We start from the raw sequence: 18,417 nt of genomic DNA on the forward strand, positions 1-18,417 counted from the left end.
ACTATTTTTGTACAGACGTAATTTTAAGAGGACTTCTTTCTTAAGTTTCTCATAGTTATTCATTATTTAATGATCTGGTTTGATTCTCCAGCCACTCTTCCTGGTGTTGTGGCTTCTCCTCACTATTTTCTTTTGATTTCATGCAGCCTGTAACCCAAGTGCCCGCACCAAGCAATTTTGATTACTCCCCAAGGTTTTTATTAGCCATAGGAAACATCAGCCTTCTAGATCCTGCATATTTATGGCTATACTTATTTTTCAGAACCAGCCAAAAAGAGGAGAAAGGGAAGAAAGAGTTGAGTGGAATATTAAAGCATTTATTTAAAAGGGTATGGTCAGAATTAAAGAAACAGCTCTTATTTTTGTCTTGACGTTTAGGCATGAGATCTCGGAAATGTCTATAGATAGCTCTACCACGAACCATCGCCAGTGATTATAAAGCATTTTAATATGTAAATGTCAAGGTGACCTTTAATTTGGGTACCAATTCCCTGGCACGGGCCTCAGGCACAGCGAGGCTCCTGCTCCCTCTTCACAGTTGGCAGGAAAGGGCTTCCGACAGCTTCCAACGCAGCAAAGCAGCCAGGCAGGGAGCAGCCAGCGTGGTTCAGGGGGAAGGGGCAAAGGCAGCTCCTGATGGAACAGCCCAGTGAGGCCCAGAATCAAGAGACCAGAGGTCTTTCCTCCCCTCCTGTCGATGCACAAAACCTTCTCCTTCCCCTGAAGTGTAAACAGCAGACTGGATCTGAATGCAGGTGCTGGGACTGGTGTGTGTGACTTGGACAAATTGTTCAATTTCTCAGGCCTGTTTCTGCCTCTGTAAACCGGGGATCATGGTTTGATGAGCTCAGTCACCAGAGGTGCCCTGGGAATCTCATTCTGGTTGCCTAGGCAACAGGCCAGCTCCCAGGGGCCATCCTCACTCTGTCTGATGGGTGAGTGGCTGCCCCCAGTTCAGTGGGGTGATGGGGTTCAGGGGGCAAACCCAGCCTTGCTGGTTTGCCCTTTCCTAACAAAGCCAGTTCCTTAAACTACATCACATGACATTGCAGAATTCACCACCAAGTCCGAGGCCCCTTTTCCCAGCAGGGGTAATGACAGTCCATCCCCGAACCTCACGGGGTTGTCATGAGGGGAAGGGGGACAACTCGGTACTGCCCAAGTGTCCGTCTTCAATGCTCATTTCACGTCTACCTGTCTTCCTATTTACTCGACATTTTTTAAAATCAGTCACTTTTTCGAGGTAAATGTTTTTTTTTTAAGTAGACTTGAAAAAATACATTTAAAAGACACATGTCTGTGATAGAAAGGATTGCAGCTTCTGGAGTTGGAGGGCAGAAAGAGGGGTGTGCAGGGCTGGGTCTCCAAGGCCCTGGGTACAGCAGAAAGTAGGAAGGTAACAACAGGGAGGGGTAAGAGGCTGCCTGACCAGAGAATATGGCAGAAAGAAAGAGGCTCCCTCTAGGACAAAAAAACAGTCCCGGGAGAGGAGTGGACAGTGACAGACACTGGCTGAGGCTGACAGAGGGGAGCTGGGCCGAGGGGTGGAGGACAAGTCAGCGGGACTGCTGGGGAGTGGGTGACTGGGATAGCCCACCGAGCAGACTCCAGGGGAGCCCCCCCTTGTGAGGCTGCAGGAAGAAGTCAAGGACAGGATTCAGGCCTGGCAAGCACAGACCCTGCAACCACTCCAACCCCCTGCTGCCTATCCTGCTCTTGGGAACCTCAGCGCTGGGCCTCGGGGCTGCGGGCACAGGGAAGACTCAGTGAATATTAGCTTCTTCCAGCCCTCAGTGTCCTTGCCTGACCCCACCCGCCCCCTGCACTCACACACTCAGTGGGGCCAACAGCCTGTCACCCCAGCCCTCCACCCCTGCCTCTCCTGTTGCACTTTCCTTGGCTGGTAGCGGAGCTTCCTGTTGTAGGTGCGGCTCCGGGTCTGATGCTGAGCCACGTGGGAACCAGATTTGTGTTCCCAGCACCGCTGCCAAATGCCGTAGGGGCTTCTCAACCCAACACACTCTCTTGTTTTTAATCTCAATCACTCTCAGGAGTTACATTTAACCTTTGATGAGAAGAAAACGACACACAATCATCCTTTGCCAATCTGAGCATCTCTGTGTTAGGCAAAAACCATTATTAGCAATATGACACTTCATTTAAAATAACGGGTAGGAGAAAAACAAATGTTACAGTGGCTTCCGATATGTACTCGTAAGTCAATAAAAATTCAGAAGGCATTTTCTTTCAAAATAAACAAGACTGGTCTGCTCTAGAAAAACAAGCAACTCCCAGGCCCCAAATGCCTTGTCTGAGCCCCAGGGGGGGCCGGATGGGGGTGGAGGGGTGCTCTGATTGGCGCACGGCTGCACCTGGGGTCTCCATGCTCCCCAAACAGGACCTTGCCAGCTTGTAACAGAACATCTCTCTGGCTCACAGTCAGCCTTTTTTCATTTCGTGTTTGCAAGTTGAGCCAAACCTTGGTGCAAACACACCTGTTTGGGGTTGTTCTGTCTTCAGCAAGTTGAAAGTGCTGAAGGGCATGGTCTTTCTGGGGCTCCATCTCCCATCTGCACCCTAAGAAGTCGCCCCTTTCTGCACACCTGTACACTTACCCACTGCCTCGGAGAGTGGGGAGGAGGGGCCAACCAGAAATATAAGATGTGGAAAATGGAGAGTGTCAGTGCTTTGCAGAAGTGCACATGCTTGCAGCCTCGCCTACCTGACCCACCACTCTTCCCCTCGTTGCCAACCAGATTTGACCTTGAACCTCTTTACTTCTCCACACACCCTCCAACCCCCCCCCCGAAAAAAAAAAAAAACCTCATCTTGCTGGCTCCTTCTTTGGGCTTTGGTTAAACCATCTGGAGAATGAGAGAGAATCTGACAGATCCGAGGAGCTAGCAAAATTCAGCCCAGCCTATGAAACGGTGTTTGAGCTGCTCTATCTCAAAGACAAGTGCTCACCGATACACTCAGTGCCTGCCACTCCAAAACTCGCTGTTTCTCCTAAGGACCAAATACATCTCTAAGATACGATGTTTGATTCTGCTAGAAACTTTTGAAAAAGAACCATTTCAGTTTGACACATTTCCCATAGAAGAATGGATCTCTCCCCACCCAATCCTTAGGGGACATCATTATTCCTATTTTTAATACTTTCAAGGATTTCAACTTCAAAGAAGCATTAAATGATAGAGATATTCCAATTCATGCAGGACTATTTCTTAGAATTTATGCAACCCTTTCTGGATACCCCTGGTCCAGCAAGGAGCTTAAATGAACTTGCTGGGTTTTTGTCAGCCTCAGCATGTGCTGGGGTGCACCTTGTACCTCTGGTCTTCTCTTTTTACTTCCCTTCTTCCCATTTTCTACCTGATTTTGCCTTGGCCCCTCTCTGTGATTCCCCTCCGATATTGCCATGTGTGCTGGAAAGAGAAAGATGAACAAGAAAAAGCCCTGTCTTCACGACATCGTAACTAAATGGAAAAGAGAGACAAATGAGGAAACATTTATGGTTCCTATAAAATGACACTAAGATAGAGGTAGGTCGAGGCCTCTGGAAGTGAGAGGCATTTACTTCTGCCAGAAAAGGGGAGGGAAATGTCACAGAGAAGGTACATTTGAGCAGAGAGCCATGCAGAAAAACACATAGACATTCAGAAAGCACAGGGTGATGGCGACTCAGCACAGAGAGGATCCAAGGACAAAATAATCTCTGGGGAAGACAAGAGGGAACCTTCAGCATAGCTGGAGGACACTTGTGAACCTATGTCAAGTGTTGAGAGTAGGAAGTACAGGACGTGACACACTAGGGAGCTATTACGTTCTTTTTGAAACATATGTTCAGGAGAATCATTTATCAGGTTTGTCACAGAAATTCAGAACCACACTCATGAATCTGAAAGCATTTAACAGCAGCAGAAACATCGTCAGAAAGTGCCACAACAAATAATCATTATGTGCCCACTATTTTGAGCTCCAGGTCAGTACATTAGTCTGAATGTTTCTGCTTATTGCAAGCAAACATTTTTAGAGAAAAGAGGGCATGTAAATTTCTCATGGTGGATTTTTTTAATGGATTCTACAAATCATGCTCTTCAAAGTGCTTCGTAAAGTTTGAAAAGATAAGCCAAGTCCGCATCACTTTAAATCCAATTACAGTTAAGTAACATTATTAGGTGTATTTTAGGTCAATGCACGACACCATGTTTTTCGTGAATGTTTTATACACGCTCTAATGCACTCAGACTTCTGGTTCTGGGTACAGTGGTGTCCGCACCCCTGACCCTGTCTGGGCCGCAGCCATAAAGCCTGGGTGGAATGTAAAGAGCAGGTATTGGAAGACCCTGGAAAGTAAATAGTAACAGGTGCGTTGAAGAAGAAGCCCCGGATCAGGAGTGAGGTTAGCACTGCGTTGTCCTCAGCTGTTTCCTGGCAGAGACTCAAGGTGTGGGCAGTGGCACAAAGACATTGCGTCAGAAGGAAACTTCCAGTTCCCACTCTCCAGGCAGGAAAGGGGTCTCCTGGCAATGACAGTGACACCAGTGGGGACTTGCAGGTGCCTAAAATTCTGAGGGTGTGGGGGACCTCTCCAATTGGAAGAGCTGTGGTCTCAAGAGGGTGCAGCAAACAAACCCTCTTGCTGGTTTTCTCCTCCCGTGGCTGGGCCCTACCGAGAGTGAATTTGTGGGAAGTGCTCAGTGGAGAGAGGGAATGAAAGCTGGGGCTTTAGGACCAAGGAGGGGGACACAGGGAACCAGAAAGTGCGGAGGAGATTATGGAGGGAGGTTGGGGAGACAGTCCTGTAGAGTTGGTTATAAACCTCTGGGCTTCTCTCCTGAGCCTGGGTAGCAAACCAGAGACTTGGAGAACTGAACGTAGACACAGACACAGCCCAGGCCCCAGACTGGCCACTCAATAGCACAGACATGAGACAAATCCAAATAACATGACAGAGCCTTCAAAAATGGGCCTGACATTGAAATAACGACCTCACAGAAGGCAGGTTAGAACTTGCCACCGGCACCTAACCAGGTCGATTGCCTACCAAGACAAACATGCAAGACTCAGAGCCTTATCAGGCCCAAAATGTCCAGGGTATTTAACCACAACTGGCTAAGACCTTGCCTCTTTTCACTCCGGCCTTCCTTTCGGTCAGGTGTCACTTCTGTGTGTGACGTTCTTTTCCTTAAAGAGGATCCCCAAATCACCAAAGCTTCACCTCTCAAAACCTGGATCTGCCCTTGTCCCAGCCAGATGGTTCTAACAGAGATGGCACTGAACTAGAGTTTTGTTTCTGAGGCATGTATAAAAAGCATCAGGCATTTGATTGGGAATTAATAAATGAGTTCTTACCCTGGGGCTTCAAGAAAGGGAAGGCCAACTCTTCCCTCAGTGCTCAGCTTAACACCGCTTCCTGAGGACTTCTCTGAATCCCTGAAACTTCCTGTTCATTACTTGTCTAGTAACTTTAAGCTTCCTAAGAACGAGGACTACATCTGTCTTCCACTGATGTGTCCCCAAGCATCTATTACCATTCCTGGCACATAGTAAGTACTTAATAAATGTTCCCGAACTAATGAATTGCTTAATTTACAAAGACTTATTACACTTACATATAAATATACCCCGTGTCTTTCTGTGAAGAGTTTGAGACTGAACACATACTTAGGATGAGGCGTGAGGTACGGGCTCACTTTGAAGATCACTAAACGTGTCTTCCCAGCTGAGCCAAGCACACAGACCATGGAGTGCGTGGTGCCGTGGGCCACACTGGTCCCGCAGTGGGGCTGTAAGCTGAAATTTAGTTATGGAAGGACCGACAACACTGAGGCTACAGGAAACCCTCTTCTCTTCTTGAAACGCACACTATGCCACATTTAAAAGGTGCAGAATGAGCCAGATTTCAGATGCTGATGGCCCTAAAGACCCTCTTCTTTCTTTGATTAGGAGCAGGTAATTCTCCATGGGACCACCTTGACAAGTAAATTAAGTGCTCTTTTTCATAGTCAAACCTCTTTCGTGTCTCTGAACTGTAATCATAACAACCAGAGTGTGACCCTCTGAAGGGTAGTGCCAGTTCCCCAAAGGCTCGCCTTGGTTTACCGCCTCCCGCAGGCTGGGGGCTACCTTTCCTGCTGCCATATTCTCAGGCCAACAGCTTCTACCGAACGGATTTTCTGTGACGGGAGCTGCAGCTGCAGCAAAACTGGCGGCTAAGAAGTCTATACACAAGAAGAGAGAGACAATAGAGATCGGGAGGGTGTGAGAAAGAATTGTCAGTGGGTCTGGCAGAAGGATAGCAGAGCTGCAGGAAGGGGGGATCAAGAAGAGAAAGCGAGTAGGAATTACAGAAACTAACATAATCTCAAAACATGAAACTTTCTAAGAGGAAGTGGAAATCCTGGAAGGAGCAATAGCTTTGGAGCAAAGAAAATACGGTGCTCATATTATAACAGAGACATTTGGGTAAAGAAGCGTAGGCGTGTCCTTTCTTCTTGAGTGGATGTTTGTGACTGCTGTTTTTAAATCTACCCTGACAGGTGCCACTGGCCTGCCATCCTGTCCCGAGCAGCAAAGGGGCATGGGTGCTGTGGACCGCGGGAGGGGCTGAGCATGCAGCATGCCATGACAGACTTTTATTTTCCTTTCTTCAGGCTGTGTGGGTGAGCTGCACCTCAAATTCCCAGCTATCCTCTCAGCAATGAGGAAAATTATTGGCCTGGCCTGGTCCTTGAGCTTTCATTAGTTTTCATTTCTCATTAACACACAAATCGAAGAGTGAGAATGAAACACCTCTTGATTTGTTATCTTACTGAAAATGGGAGGTGTGAACTTGGGGCTGGAACCGAACCAAGGGCCCCGCCTACGAGGAGCCACCGTGGGTACCGTCCCAGCACACACAGGCCACCCTCTGTCTCCTCATCTCTGACAACAGTAAGGATCGATCTAACACCCAGAAATACTTTGAGTCTCTACGTTTAGGACTCAATTTGGCACCTTCTCTGAGCAGAGATAAGAGGCTCAGAACCATTGGGTTTTCCTCTTTTCAGTCACTGGGGTTGGATCTGCATTACGCCTCGTACCAGTACTGAATTATGTGTGTGTCTACTGATACACACTACTCTCGGGGACAGAGGCTGTGTCCACTCACCTGCTGATTCCTGCTCTGCCAGGCACGTGGCAGGTGCTCAACACACGGAGGGAGAGGAGGATGAATGCAAGAGTGTGAGAGGAGCTGATGGCTCTGCACTGGTCTGTTTGCATGCGTATCGAATAGCACCCTGCCTCACCACACAAAGGACATGCACGCAGTGTGGCGGTTCCTCCAAAATATTAAACACAGCACTATCATGTGGTCCCGCAATTTCATAGGTATATACCTAAAAGAATTGAAAGCAGAGTCATGCAGCATTATGCGCAACAGCCAGAAGGTAGGAACAACCCAAATGCCCATCCCTAGGTGAATGGACAAACAAAATGTGGTATATCCACACAATGGATTATTAGTCCACCTTTAAAAGGACACATGCTCCAAACAGATAAACTTCAAAGTCATTAGGCTAATGGAAGTAAGCCAGAGAGAAAAAGACAAATATTGTATGGCTGCCCCTAGAGCAGGTACCTAGCATGGTTTAAACTCAGAGAGACAGAAAGTAGCATGGAGTGATCGGAGGCTGCAGGGGAGGCAAACAGGGAGTTATTCCTAATGGGTGCAAGGCTCCGGTGGGGGATGATGGGAAAGTTCTGGAGATGGACAGTGGGGATGGCTGCACACCAGTATGCCTGTGCTTAATGCCGCTGACCTATCCACTTAAAAGTGGTTAAACTGGTCAAGTCTGTGTGTTGGAGATTGACTACATGTAAACAAAGAAATAAAGCAATGTTCATTTAATGTGGTAACACTCTCGAATCAGCCAAGGGAACAGCAACACTGCCTGCAGAGCTTGCACCTAGTTGCATGTGACAAAGAGGCAGTCGCTGCGTGGTCACCCAGCTTCCCAGGAACAGGGCCAGGGCGTTCCCCACAGTTGTGCACTGCCCTCTGTCCCCTGTGGGTCTGTAAGAACACGCACTGGCTCTGTCATAAAATGCACCTGCCACCCAGCCTTCCGTGCCTGGCAGTTACAGATCAACCTTCCTTGTCCCTGGAGTGGCACCTCCTACCTGAGAATTATTCATTTATTACGGAAGATCAGCCTCCAAGGGACAAAAAATACCTGCATGGGTTTACTCTTTCTGGACCCCCACCCTGTAGAAGCAATGTCCCCCAGGGAGCCAGAGCTCTGCCTGGCAAGCAGAAGGGACAGGGTTTGTATCGCAGTTCCACACGTTATTAGTTACATGGCTTTGGGCAAGTCACTTAAGTGAGCCTCTGTTTTCTCATCTATAAAGTGGGGCTACTAGTGTGCCTACCTCACGCAGCTGTGCTAAGGCCTTGATGAACTAGTAATATAAAGTGCTTAACAGAGTGTCTAATATAACATGAGGACTCAATAACTACGACTTTCCTATAAGAGATATATTACAGGTGGTAACAGGGATGGGGGCAGGATGGGCGTACATGTCATTGCAGGAGTTGAAACAATACATCAGCTCTACAATCTGAACCTGGCACAGGCCAGCCAGCAGGAGGGGCCTCAGGAATGGGCAGGGATACTAGCCGATGCTTCCCTGAGGCTCTTTGGGGAGATCCGTACATCTCAAAGGATCCTTTTTACGCTTCCTCTCATCCCTCAATTCATTCCTTGATCTTCTGGGTAGTTTCTCTCCCTGGTGCTAGATGTACACCTTTTTCTTACACCTATCACCAAGTCTACCCATTCATGTTAGAAAATGTCTTGAGACCTATAAATACAAAGACTTCAGAGTTATGTTAATATAATGCCCAGAAAACATGAGACCCACCAAGGAGAGTTCCAGGGCAACATTATCTCCATCAGCACAAGGGTGCAGGTGACCTCTGACTGCACGATCACGCCTCTTCCATGGCTTCAGACAACCAGGCCCTCCTGCTCACTGTGCTGCACTGAACTCACCAACAGTAATTATTTTCTCAATTTTTATTACTCAGGTGCATCTTCCCAAAACCTGGAGGGATTTATAAAAAGGTAAGTGGAAGAGGGACATAAGAAGTTATTTTTCCATGGAGCTTCTCATTTCTAAAAATGTATGAAAACTCCATTGTCACCCTGTCATCACTTGCACTGGGCATCGGTGGGCTGTTAGCCACTGTGAAAACACTGGACATTAGCCCTTCCTGGGTCAGTGAGCACTGGCAGTGCTACTCTGCATGTACGTCCTTCAGGAAGGATCATAAAAACACATAAAAAGAAGGTGAAACTTAGATCTGTCTAAGGTGTCTGAAAAAGACAAAAAGGATTATTCCGTATTCTTGCTTAAGAATGAGGAAAAAATTCTGTGCTCACGTTGGTCCTAAAATTCAGAAGCACAGCCCTGGATGCCCAGAACGAAAACCTTGGGGGACCCTTGAATTTTTTAATTTGACTGTAGGCCCACAGGATGTCTTATGAACCTGGACAAAAGGAACCCAAGTAACTCACCTGTGTGTGTTGACAACAAAGGCTGTAAAAGATGCCAGGAAATGGTGGTGTGTCCCCCTGCTGGACACTTCATTCCACTCTTCAATATTATACATTTACGGGGTCTTTCCCTAACAGGAAGTAGACTAAAGGTTATAGAGAAGAAAGGGAGAAGTTGGAATGGTGATAACTAGAATGAAAGAAAAATAGCAAAAATTCCCCGGGGGCAGGGCAGCATTCAAAGATTCTTTCACAGGCCCAGCCTGTGACGTTGGCTACAAAGCTAGGTTTCTAAGTTTTGACACTCAGATTCCAACTGTGGCTTCTCAGTTTGTCTAGGAACCCCCTGTTGGACCAGCCCGCCATTGTCATCTATGCCATGATTGGAAATGATGTCTGCAATGGGTGAGTTATTAAGAAAGACTGTTTTGAAAGTTCTTTGACTCTGGGTTTCCCTTTTTCTTCCACTCCACCAGCCTGCTGTTGAATTAAATGTCTCTATCTTTGCAAGCCCTAGACACGTGTGAAATCAACAGAAGCAACCCACAAAGCTGAAAGACCCTTTCAAACACCATTCATCCATTAGTTCTTTGCTCTGATTCACAGCAAATAGGTACGTCAGATCAGCTCTGACTTATGTCACTGGAAATATGCTTGTACTAGCCAAGAATCCAAGACTGAGACTCACGACTTCTTTAAATAAGATAAGGCAGAATCACAGCTACCCCCGAGAACAGCTTTCCCTCGAGTATTCTCGCATACACACACACACGTGGTAGAGACACCACAGATTTTGAGCATTTGCAAAGAAACTACACATGCTTCACAGCCAATCCTGTTTACACCCGTGGCCCATAGAAGAAAGTCGCTTTGCTAACCCGCTAATATCAGTAGAGATTTCAAAATGTTGAATGACTTCATCCCCCTCACAACATCTCGGAAGATTTCTCAAAATCTGTGCCTGCCCCTAAGAGTATGCTGCATATATAAATGTCATCTGTCCTGTGATCATGGCCAAAAAGAAAAAAATGACACCAGATCTCCATTTTAGAAAACGGTAAATCCAAGGAGGTGACATGACAGACCTAATTAACCAATTAATGACAGAGCTGGGCTCCGCCCTAAGCGGAGCTAGGAGTAGAGATTCCTGCTCAGGGCCCGGCCTTGGCTTCCTGCTCCAGTTCCTGTTGTTGAAGTGTTTGCCCTCCTGGACACCTCCACGAGAGCCTAGAACTCTTATGGTGAGGGAGGTATAGACCTACTAAGTGCAGTAAATTCAGGGCAGGGGATACCACACTTTGACCCAGAAATGCTTATGTCCCAGACCCTGCTTTGGCAATCCCTATGCTGGTTTACCACTCTCCCTAGAACCCCAGTTCTGCCCCAGCTACGTACTGGGGATCCAAGTCCCAGCCCCTGTAAGGAATCACCTGGGACTTGCCAGTAAAGAGCAAACAGCCCCTAAACCTGCCGTGAGCCCAGAGCCACACCACTCGCTATATCATCTCACCCCTGCAGCAGCCTCAAGAGACAAGTATGATGTCCCCATTTTACAGATAAGGAAACTAAGGTTCTGCAAAATGAGGGAACTTGCTTATCCTGCCATTGAGCATTGAGCAGCCAAGTTGAGAGCCAAATGAGGTTCACCAGTGAACTTCTAAACTCTTTCCTACAGTTCACACTCCCCCTGTTTGCTTTCCTTTATGCATTCCCTCTTAAAAGTAGGTATCGGGCACCTGCAATGTGCCAGCTCTGGGACACACTGGCAATGGGGCCACCATCCCTGACCTCAGGCTGCTTCTAGAAGGAGAAGCAATGAGCCTCAGCCTCCAGCCCCATCATGAACCAGAGCAAACCTGCGGTCACATCAGCTGGTGCCCCTCCAGCCTATGCATCGTGGTCTGCTGGAGGGCCCAGAGGGCAGACTAGTTATACTGAGTGCAGGACACCTGCAGGAAGAGGCTGTGGCTCCGAGACCCAAAGCCCTGCAACTGCCCTTTTTCAGCAGAATCTGCTTACCCAGAGGCCCTCCCAGCCAGGCCCACTTTGCAAACTTTTCCAAAGAGCCAAGGGCAGGCAGCTATCAGCCAGAGATGTGTGCCAACCCTCCCCACCCCCCACCAGCATCTGGGCAGAGAAGCAGCAAGCATTTGGGTAAAATAACAGAGCTGGCAGTGTGGGATGTCCCTGTGGTGCCCACTTTGCTACGTCCTGTGGAGGGGTTAGAAAAATAAAGACAGATGGCAACTGTACCGCCCCATCTGCCAGAACGTCGAAGTGGAGTGGATAACCCAAAACGAGCAAAGTGACTTCATAAAAACTCATCCCAGGAACGGGTGGCATAAGAAGTCTGTCCCGAAACAAGTTTGGAGATACCTGAACCTTCTCCTTTCCCGGGTTGATGATGACGCCATCTTGCTCTTGCTGACAGAGTACACGCAGTTGCTCAGTGAACTCTTGTTCGGTGAATGAAGGTCATGGTGGGAAGATAGCTTTTAGTGTCTGAAATTCAAGAAACAAGGCAACACAGACAAACCTATGTTTCTCACTGAAACTCTACTCCACCTGGCTAAGCTAACCCAGCTCCCCGGACTTCTGATCACTGCCCCCAACAGGTACAGAATGTGGGTGATAGAGGAAGAGAGGAATTCCCGGACACGGGGCAAATGTGAGTGAGCTGCAACGGCAGATCCTGCAGTGACTGGGCCAGCGATGGGGAAAGAGAGTGGCCTTCAGTTCCTCTAATCAGAAAGGGTGATGGCAGTGATTCCGCAACATCCCAACACAGCAGCACTGAGAAGATCATTATAAACACTAGAAATGTGATAGAATTACAAAGGCATCTACCACTAGCCACATAAGTTGACAGGGTTCCCTTTTTCATGGTGGATGTAGAAATTATCAGTCATACATGTTTTACTTAATAGAGATCCAGGACCACCTCACATAGGTTGTCTGTCCCCTGGCCTTCAAGCAGTTTTTGTCTGCAACGAAAATGCTTCCAAGTCCAGTCCCCGCACCCACCCACCCCACCCCCCACTCCCTCCCTGGGCAGCTAGCTGATCAGCACTGCAGGAGGAGGAAGCGAGGCGAGGGGCCGACCCAAGGGGCCTGCACTGCCAGAGACAACCCGTTCCGCCCAATCAAATGATAGAAACCAGCCACAAAGGGGGTGAACAGGGCCGTGTTCAGAGGATTCTTTCTCCAAGCCTCCCCCGTCAAGGCACCATGGCCCAGGGAATGGTTTCTCACCCAGCAGGCCACATGCATTTTTAGTGTGAGCGCAGACGCCCCCGCCCCATTCCCAGTGGCTGGGTGGGAGGTAAGTGATGCAGTGACAACTTGCTGGCCTGAAGAAAAAGGCTAGTTCTCTCACTGGTGTGGGGGGCGGGGTGGGGGTTGGAAAACCCACATGCTGGTGTAAGTGAGGTCTGAGTGCTAGGTCACACTCATCTGGTCCTGCACAGTGTCGCCCACAGGGGCTGCCACCCTCCTCCTTGACGCGGGCACCTCCCTCTGGCACCAGCCGGAGAAAGTCCATCTGGAGACCTGCCAGAGCAAGGGACAATCGTGGCCCTGCTCCCACGCCAGGAGGAGTTCTGTGTGGTCGGACATGATTCATTAGGGCAGAGACAGGCTCTGAGCTGCCCCAGGGCCGAGTAGGCTGTTCTGGGCCCACCATGTGTTACTGGCAGGCATGAGAGCGCTGAGGTGGGCACCAGTGTCTCACTCCCTTCCCCCCCACCCTGGTGTGAGCGTCATGGCCCCCGGGCTGATTCTCAAATTTCTCTTCTGAAAGCTTGGCATACCCCTCACCTCTCCATTTGAGCGACTGCCCAAGCTTGCTGGCGTGTGAGGGGGACGCAGGGCACTGGAGTGGGCAGGCAAACCTGGGGTGACAAAGCAGGCCTGACACGGGCGCCAGGACACCCGGGCTGGAAAGGGTTAGACAGTCTCAGCTCAGCCCATTTGGCCTCGGACACCAGGGAAGGCCCAGGAGGTATTTTCCAAACCCCCGGGACTCTTAGGTCCCCGAAATACACAAAACTAAACCCCACAGCAATCACCAGAGGAAGGAGTGCCCAGTCAAAATGGCATGGATATCTTTTCAGGGCAGAGTCAGCAGGCACCTTCCGTGACATGCAGCAGGGGAGCCCACCACCTGTCCCTTAGCCCCTTGTGCCCCTGCACGTGAGACATCTCCCCGACCCAGTGTGTCAGGTATGCAGCTGCACACGCTGGCCCAGAGACTCCCGAGGACGTCCCATCAGCCGCAAGAGGCTCCCATTCGATTTCCCTGAGTAATCAGCCATTTGGGGTCCTGCTTGCTCAGTTTGTGGGGTGCCCTCTTCATGAGTACAAATTAGCTCAGATTCTTTGTGTATCATCAGGGTGAGTCTCTGATCACAAAATAATCATTAAGTAGACGGTCGGGGAGACTTGCTCCTCATTATCTTGCCTTTATGTGGCTGAAGAGACTTCACTCAGCATAATTGCTTTGTGCCGGTGCTGTGGTGTCCGCAACAGAAAAAAACAAACAAAAACAAAACCATGAAGGCAGAAGTCATCAGGCAATATGCAGGGGCTTTCCTGGCGACAAGGGACAGGACTCAGACCCCCAGCCTGCTTTCATATCGCTCCTGCTGTCCCACTTCGAGCCCACCTGGTCACTCCAGGCCGGTTCTCCTGGTCTGGACAAACCCGCAAGGCAGCAGGAGGGATCCCTGCAAAGGCAGGGGCCTCTAGAGCTTCTGTGCATATGCAAATGAAGCCAAGGCCCCACCCAGCCTTCTGCCCCCAATTGGTAGAAGCAACCTCTTCTCAAATCCTTTGAGTGCTGTTTGTGCAGGGTACGGAGACTAGTATTCATAAAGTAGAATAGTTTGTCCCGAGGAAATAAAACGTGAACTTAGCATTCTGTTCTACTGAGTTGGCCAAAAATTTGCTTAGTTTTTTCCATACAATGGCTCTAGTAGCTCTTAGTTGTCTTTAACTTCATTCGAAACAATTTTGTTGGATTGTATTGTGACAGCTGTCATATCAACATACGTTTAAAAAAAACTTACCAAAATTGGTGAATTTTTGTGTAGCCATTTTAATATTAAAGAAAATACTCAACATTTTTTGGCATATTATGCTTTATTATTTCAAGAAAGGTAAAAATGCAACTGAAAAGCAAAAGATGACTTGTGCAGTGTATGGAAAAGGTGCTGGGACTGATCAAATGTGTCAGAAGTGGTTTGTGAAGTTTCATGCTGGAGATTTCTCACTGGACGATGGTCCACGGCTGGGTAGACCAGCTGAAGCTGATAGTGGGACATTAATTGAGAATGATCAACTTTCTGCCACATGGGAACTAGCTGATCTACTCAAAATGTTCAAATCAGTAAAGTCATTGGTGAAAATGAAAAATGTGTCTTCTATTTTACAGGAAAAAACATACGGACTTTTTGGCCAACTCAATACATACTGGGGTTTGTTCAAACAGGACAAGATTCTTCCTTCCTTCTTTCCTTCCTTCTTTCCTTCCTTCTTTCCTTCCTTCCTTCCTTCCTTCCTTCCTTCCTTCCTTCCTTCCTTCCTTCCTTCCTTTCTCCCTCTCTTCCTTCCTTTTTTCCCTCCTTCCTTCCTATTAGTCCAAACAACCCAGTCCATAGTTTAGAAACACAAACACCAAGTACAGCTGACTTCCCATGGGCTTCCCAGAAACGCCAGGCTCACTCTGCCTCTTGCTCTGCATGGCCACAGACTGGTCCCTGGGATCCCCTTACCTGTGGTCAGCCTTGTCTCTTGGATTACTGCAATTTGGAGAGTGATGTTCTTCCCAAATAGGTATAGCGAAGTAGATATAGGGGAAATGACATAAAATAATGTTTTCTGCCCCTCCCATTAAAACTTAGGTGGAGTCCAGTTTTTCCCCTTTAGAAAGGATGATGAAAATGATATGGAAATCTGTTTTATATATATTTTTCTCTAATTACAAAGTAACATCTGCTGTGAAAATGTCAGATAATACAGAGCTTTGAAAGTGAACATTTTCCCATAATCACTCCCCTCCACCCTCACTACCATGCTACAAGCTAACCAATCATGAGAGTCTATTTGCAGCCAGATTTTTTCCTATGGAAATTCTAACTTACACATTTATTGATACTCATGAAATGAAATATAATGCTTACTACTCTGCCATTTGTTTTTTTCAGTCACCAATACTTTGTAGCGGTCTTTCTATGCTAATGCATGCCTTATTTTATTCTTTTTATATATATTTTTATTGTATTGTGGTGAAATTTGCCTAATGTAAAATTAAACATTTTGAAGTGAACAGTTCATTCAGAGGCATCTAGTTTATTCAGAATCATGCATGACCACCACCTCTATCTAGCTCCTTCATTGGTTTTCGTGGCCACGGAGCACGTCACCGCATGGGTGGGCTGCAGCTTGGTAGGTGGCCTTTGTAACTTTTCCCAGTTTCACACTATTCCCAGCAATGCTGCAATTTGTATGTACATTTAGACGTGCATTTTTGCACATTTGTTGGAATTTGACTATAGGACACCTTCCTGAAAGTAAAATTTCAAGGTCAAGAGTTAAGTCTACTTCAAATTTTGACACATTTTGAAAAGGTCCCTTCGTTTAGGAGCTCCCTTGAAAGAGAACAGTGGATGTCCCCGCAGGCTCCGTTCTCTCCCTTCCTCCCACGTGACTCGGGCCTTGAGTTCAGGCTGTGAGTAATGGGCCTACTTCCTCCTGTTTGGAATCTGTATGAAGCTCCCGAGGGCTGCTGTAACAAAGTCCCCCAAACTGGGTAACATGAAACAAGAAAAATGTGTCCTCGCACAGCTCTGGAGGCCAGAAGTCTGGAGTCAAGGTTTTGGCAGGGCCCTGCTCCCTCTTGAAGGGTCGAGGGGAAAAGACTTGTTTGTCTCTGCTTGCTTTCAGGGTGCCCAGCAACCCTCACATTTCTTGGCTTATGGCCACAAAACTCCAGTCTCTGCCTCAGTATTCACAAGGCCTTCTTCCCTGTGCGTGTCTGTGTGTCCTCTCCTCATCTTACAAGGGCACTAGGCACTGGATTTAGGCCCACCCAAATCCAATATGACCTCGTCTTAACTAATTACATCTGCAAAGACCTTGTTGCCACATACGATCACATTCTGAGGGATGCTATTCCACCCATTCTAGGGTCATTCGACAAGTTTGAAATTTGAGGACTCAAATAGAAAACAACATGTATCATTGTTTCATTGCATTTAACATCAGGCCATTTAGAGCCTAGTGGGCAAATGAGAATGTTAGTGAATTCACGTTACCAGCTCAGTGCAGGTTAATATCGTCATAGAACTTGAGGTGATCCTGTGTGTATAAAAGTCAACTTCGTAAAAAAAGAAAAGAACAATAATAGGTTTACCGATTAAAGCCAACACATATTCTAGCATCTCTCTTTACCCTTTGCCGTTGAAACACAGTTTGAAAGAAAGAAATTTAAATGTAACTATCAGTAAAATACTTCTAGAAGACATTTATACTTTCCTTACTTTGTTTTTTGCAAAATCAAATGAAAAATAGTCAACCAGCTTAAGCTCAAAAAATACCTGCTTGAAACTAAAAGTTTATTTCTTTCAGCTTACTTGTGATTTCTGTCTTGGTCTTAAACGCTTCGATTTTTAGACTGATGCTTTTATAGCTACTTACAAAACTTTCATTTTCTGTGCTCACTACCTGTTATGAAACAAGAAGAAAAATATAATTTAAAATTTCAAACATTCTACAGAGCACCAGCACTACCATGGAGAGAAAAGCCATGATGCAACACAGAACCGCCTGCTGGCAGGAGCATCTCAGGGCACAGCCTGAAGCAGCAGTCGGTCAGGAGATTCATGAAAGTTCAAATTCAGGGTTGATCAGAAGGTGTATTGTGGGCACATAATGCCACTTCATTTCTCAGTGACATTCTATTTCCCACACTGTAACACGGGTGCAAAGTGTTAAAGGCCAAGTCGCAACCCTGAAGCACCCAACAAATAGTAGTCCATATCAGACTCCATTCACTGTGTCTATCAGTTAGGATGGGTGAGGTTATGCTGCAGGAACAAACAGCCCCTAAAATCTCGGGAGCATAAAGCAACAAATATTTACTTCTCACTCACAAGATACGTCCATCAAAAGTCACCATGTGACTCTGTTCCAGGATCAGTGGTGATGTAACTGCTGCCTAGAATATTGCTCACATCCATAGCAAAGAAACAGAGCTTTCTAGAGGCTCTCATACCATCAAACATGACATATGTCACTTCTCACAACTCATGCACCAGACCACTGACAAGGCCCACCCGACCACACAGCAATCAGGAAGCCAGAAATATTTTTCAAATAGCACCAATTACCACCACGTGTTGGGGTAGGGGTTGGGGGCGAACTTCAGAATTTGCATGTACCTATCTTTGTCATCTGGTAAGATATTTTCTGTTTCTTTTCCCAACAGGCAGATGGATCCAGTCCCAAAAATGACCACACCTGAACAATTCTATTCCAAGGTCATGGAGACTCTGAAGTATCTAAAGTCCCACCTGCCAAATGGCAGCCACGTTCTTCTATATGGCTTACCAGACGGGACCTTTCTCTGGGATAACCTGCATGACAGATATCACCCTCTTGGTATTGCTTTGAAGCCGCTTTTACTATTTAATTTCTTTTTAAGATTTTATTTTATGTTATGTTTAGAGAGAGGGGAAGGGAGGGAAGGAGAGAAGCATCAATGTGTGGTGTGTCCCCCTACTGGGGACCGCAACCCAGGCATGTGCCCGGACTGGGATTCAAATTGGCAACCCTTTGGTTTGCAAGCCAGTGCTCAGTCCACCGAACCACACCA

The 18,417-nt window shown here is 47.3% G+C and overlaps 1 protein-coding gene across 3 annotated transcripts in view; it reads left to right on the forward strand.

Moving 5' to 3' along the window:
• The window catches only part of AOAH (acyloxyacyl hydrolase), a 131,079-nt gene that overhangs the window by 90,702 nt on the left and 21,960 nt on the right, over nt 1-18,417 (forward strand). For all 3 annotated transcript variants that reach the window (XM_053661628.1, XM_037126482.2, XM_053661630.1), the window contains 3 exons: nt 9,077-9,113; nt 9,876-9,950; nt 18,031-18,203. In XM_053661628.1, coding sequence (XP_053517603.1) covers nt 9,077-9,113; nt 9,876-9,950; nt 18,031-18,203 — 285 coding nt within the window. The remainder of the gene's footprint in view (nt 1-9,076; nt 9,114-9,875; nt 9,951-18,030; nt 18,204-18,417) is intronic.

This window comes from Artibeus jamaicensis, unplaced genomic scaffold (assembly GCF_021234435.1).
Source record: "Artibeus jamaicensis isolate MK-2021 breed Jamaican fruit bat unplaced genomic scaffold, CSHL_Jam_final contig_1016, whole genome shotgun sequence".
Taxonomy (NCBI): Eukaryota; Metazoa; Chordata; class Mammalia; order Chiroptera; family Phyllostomidae; genus Artibeus; species Artibeus jamaicensis.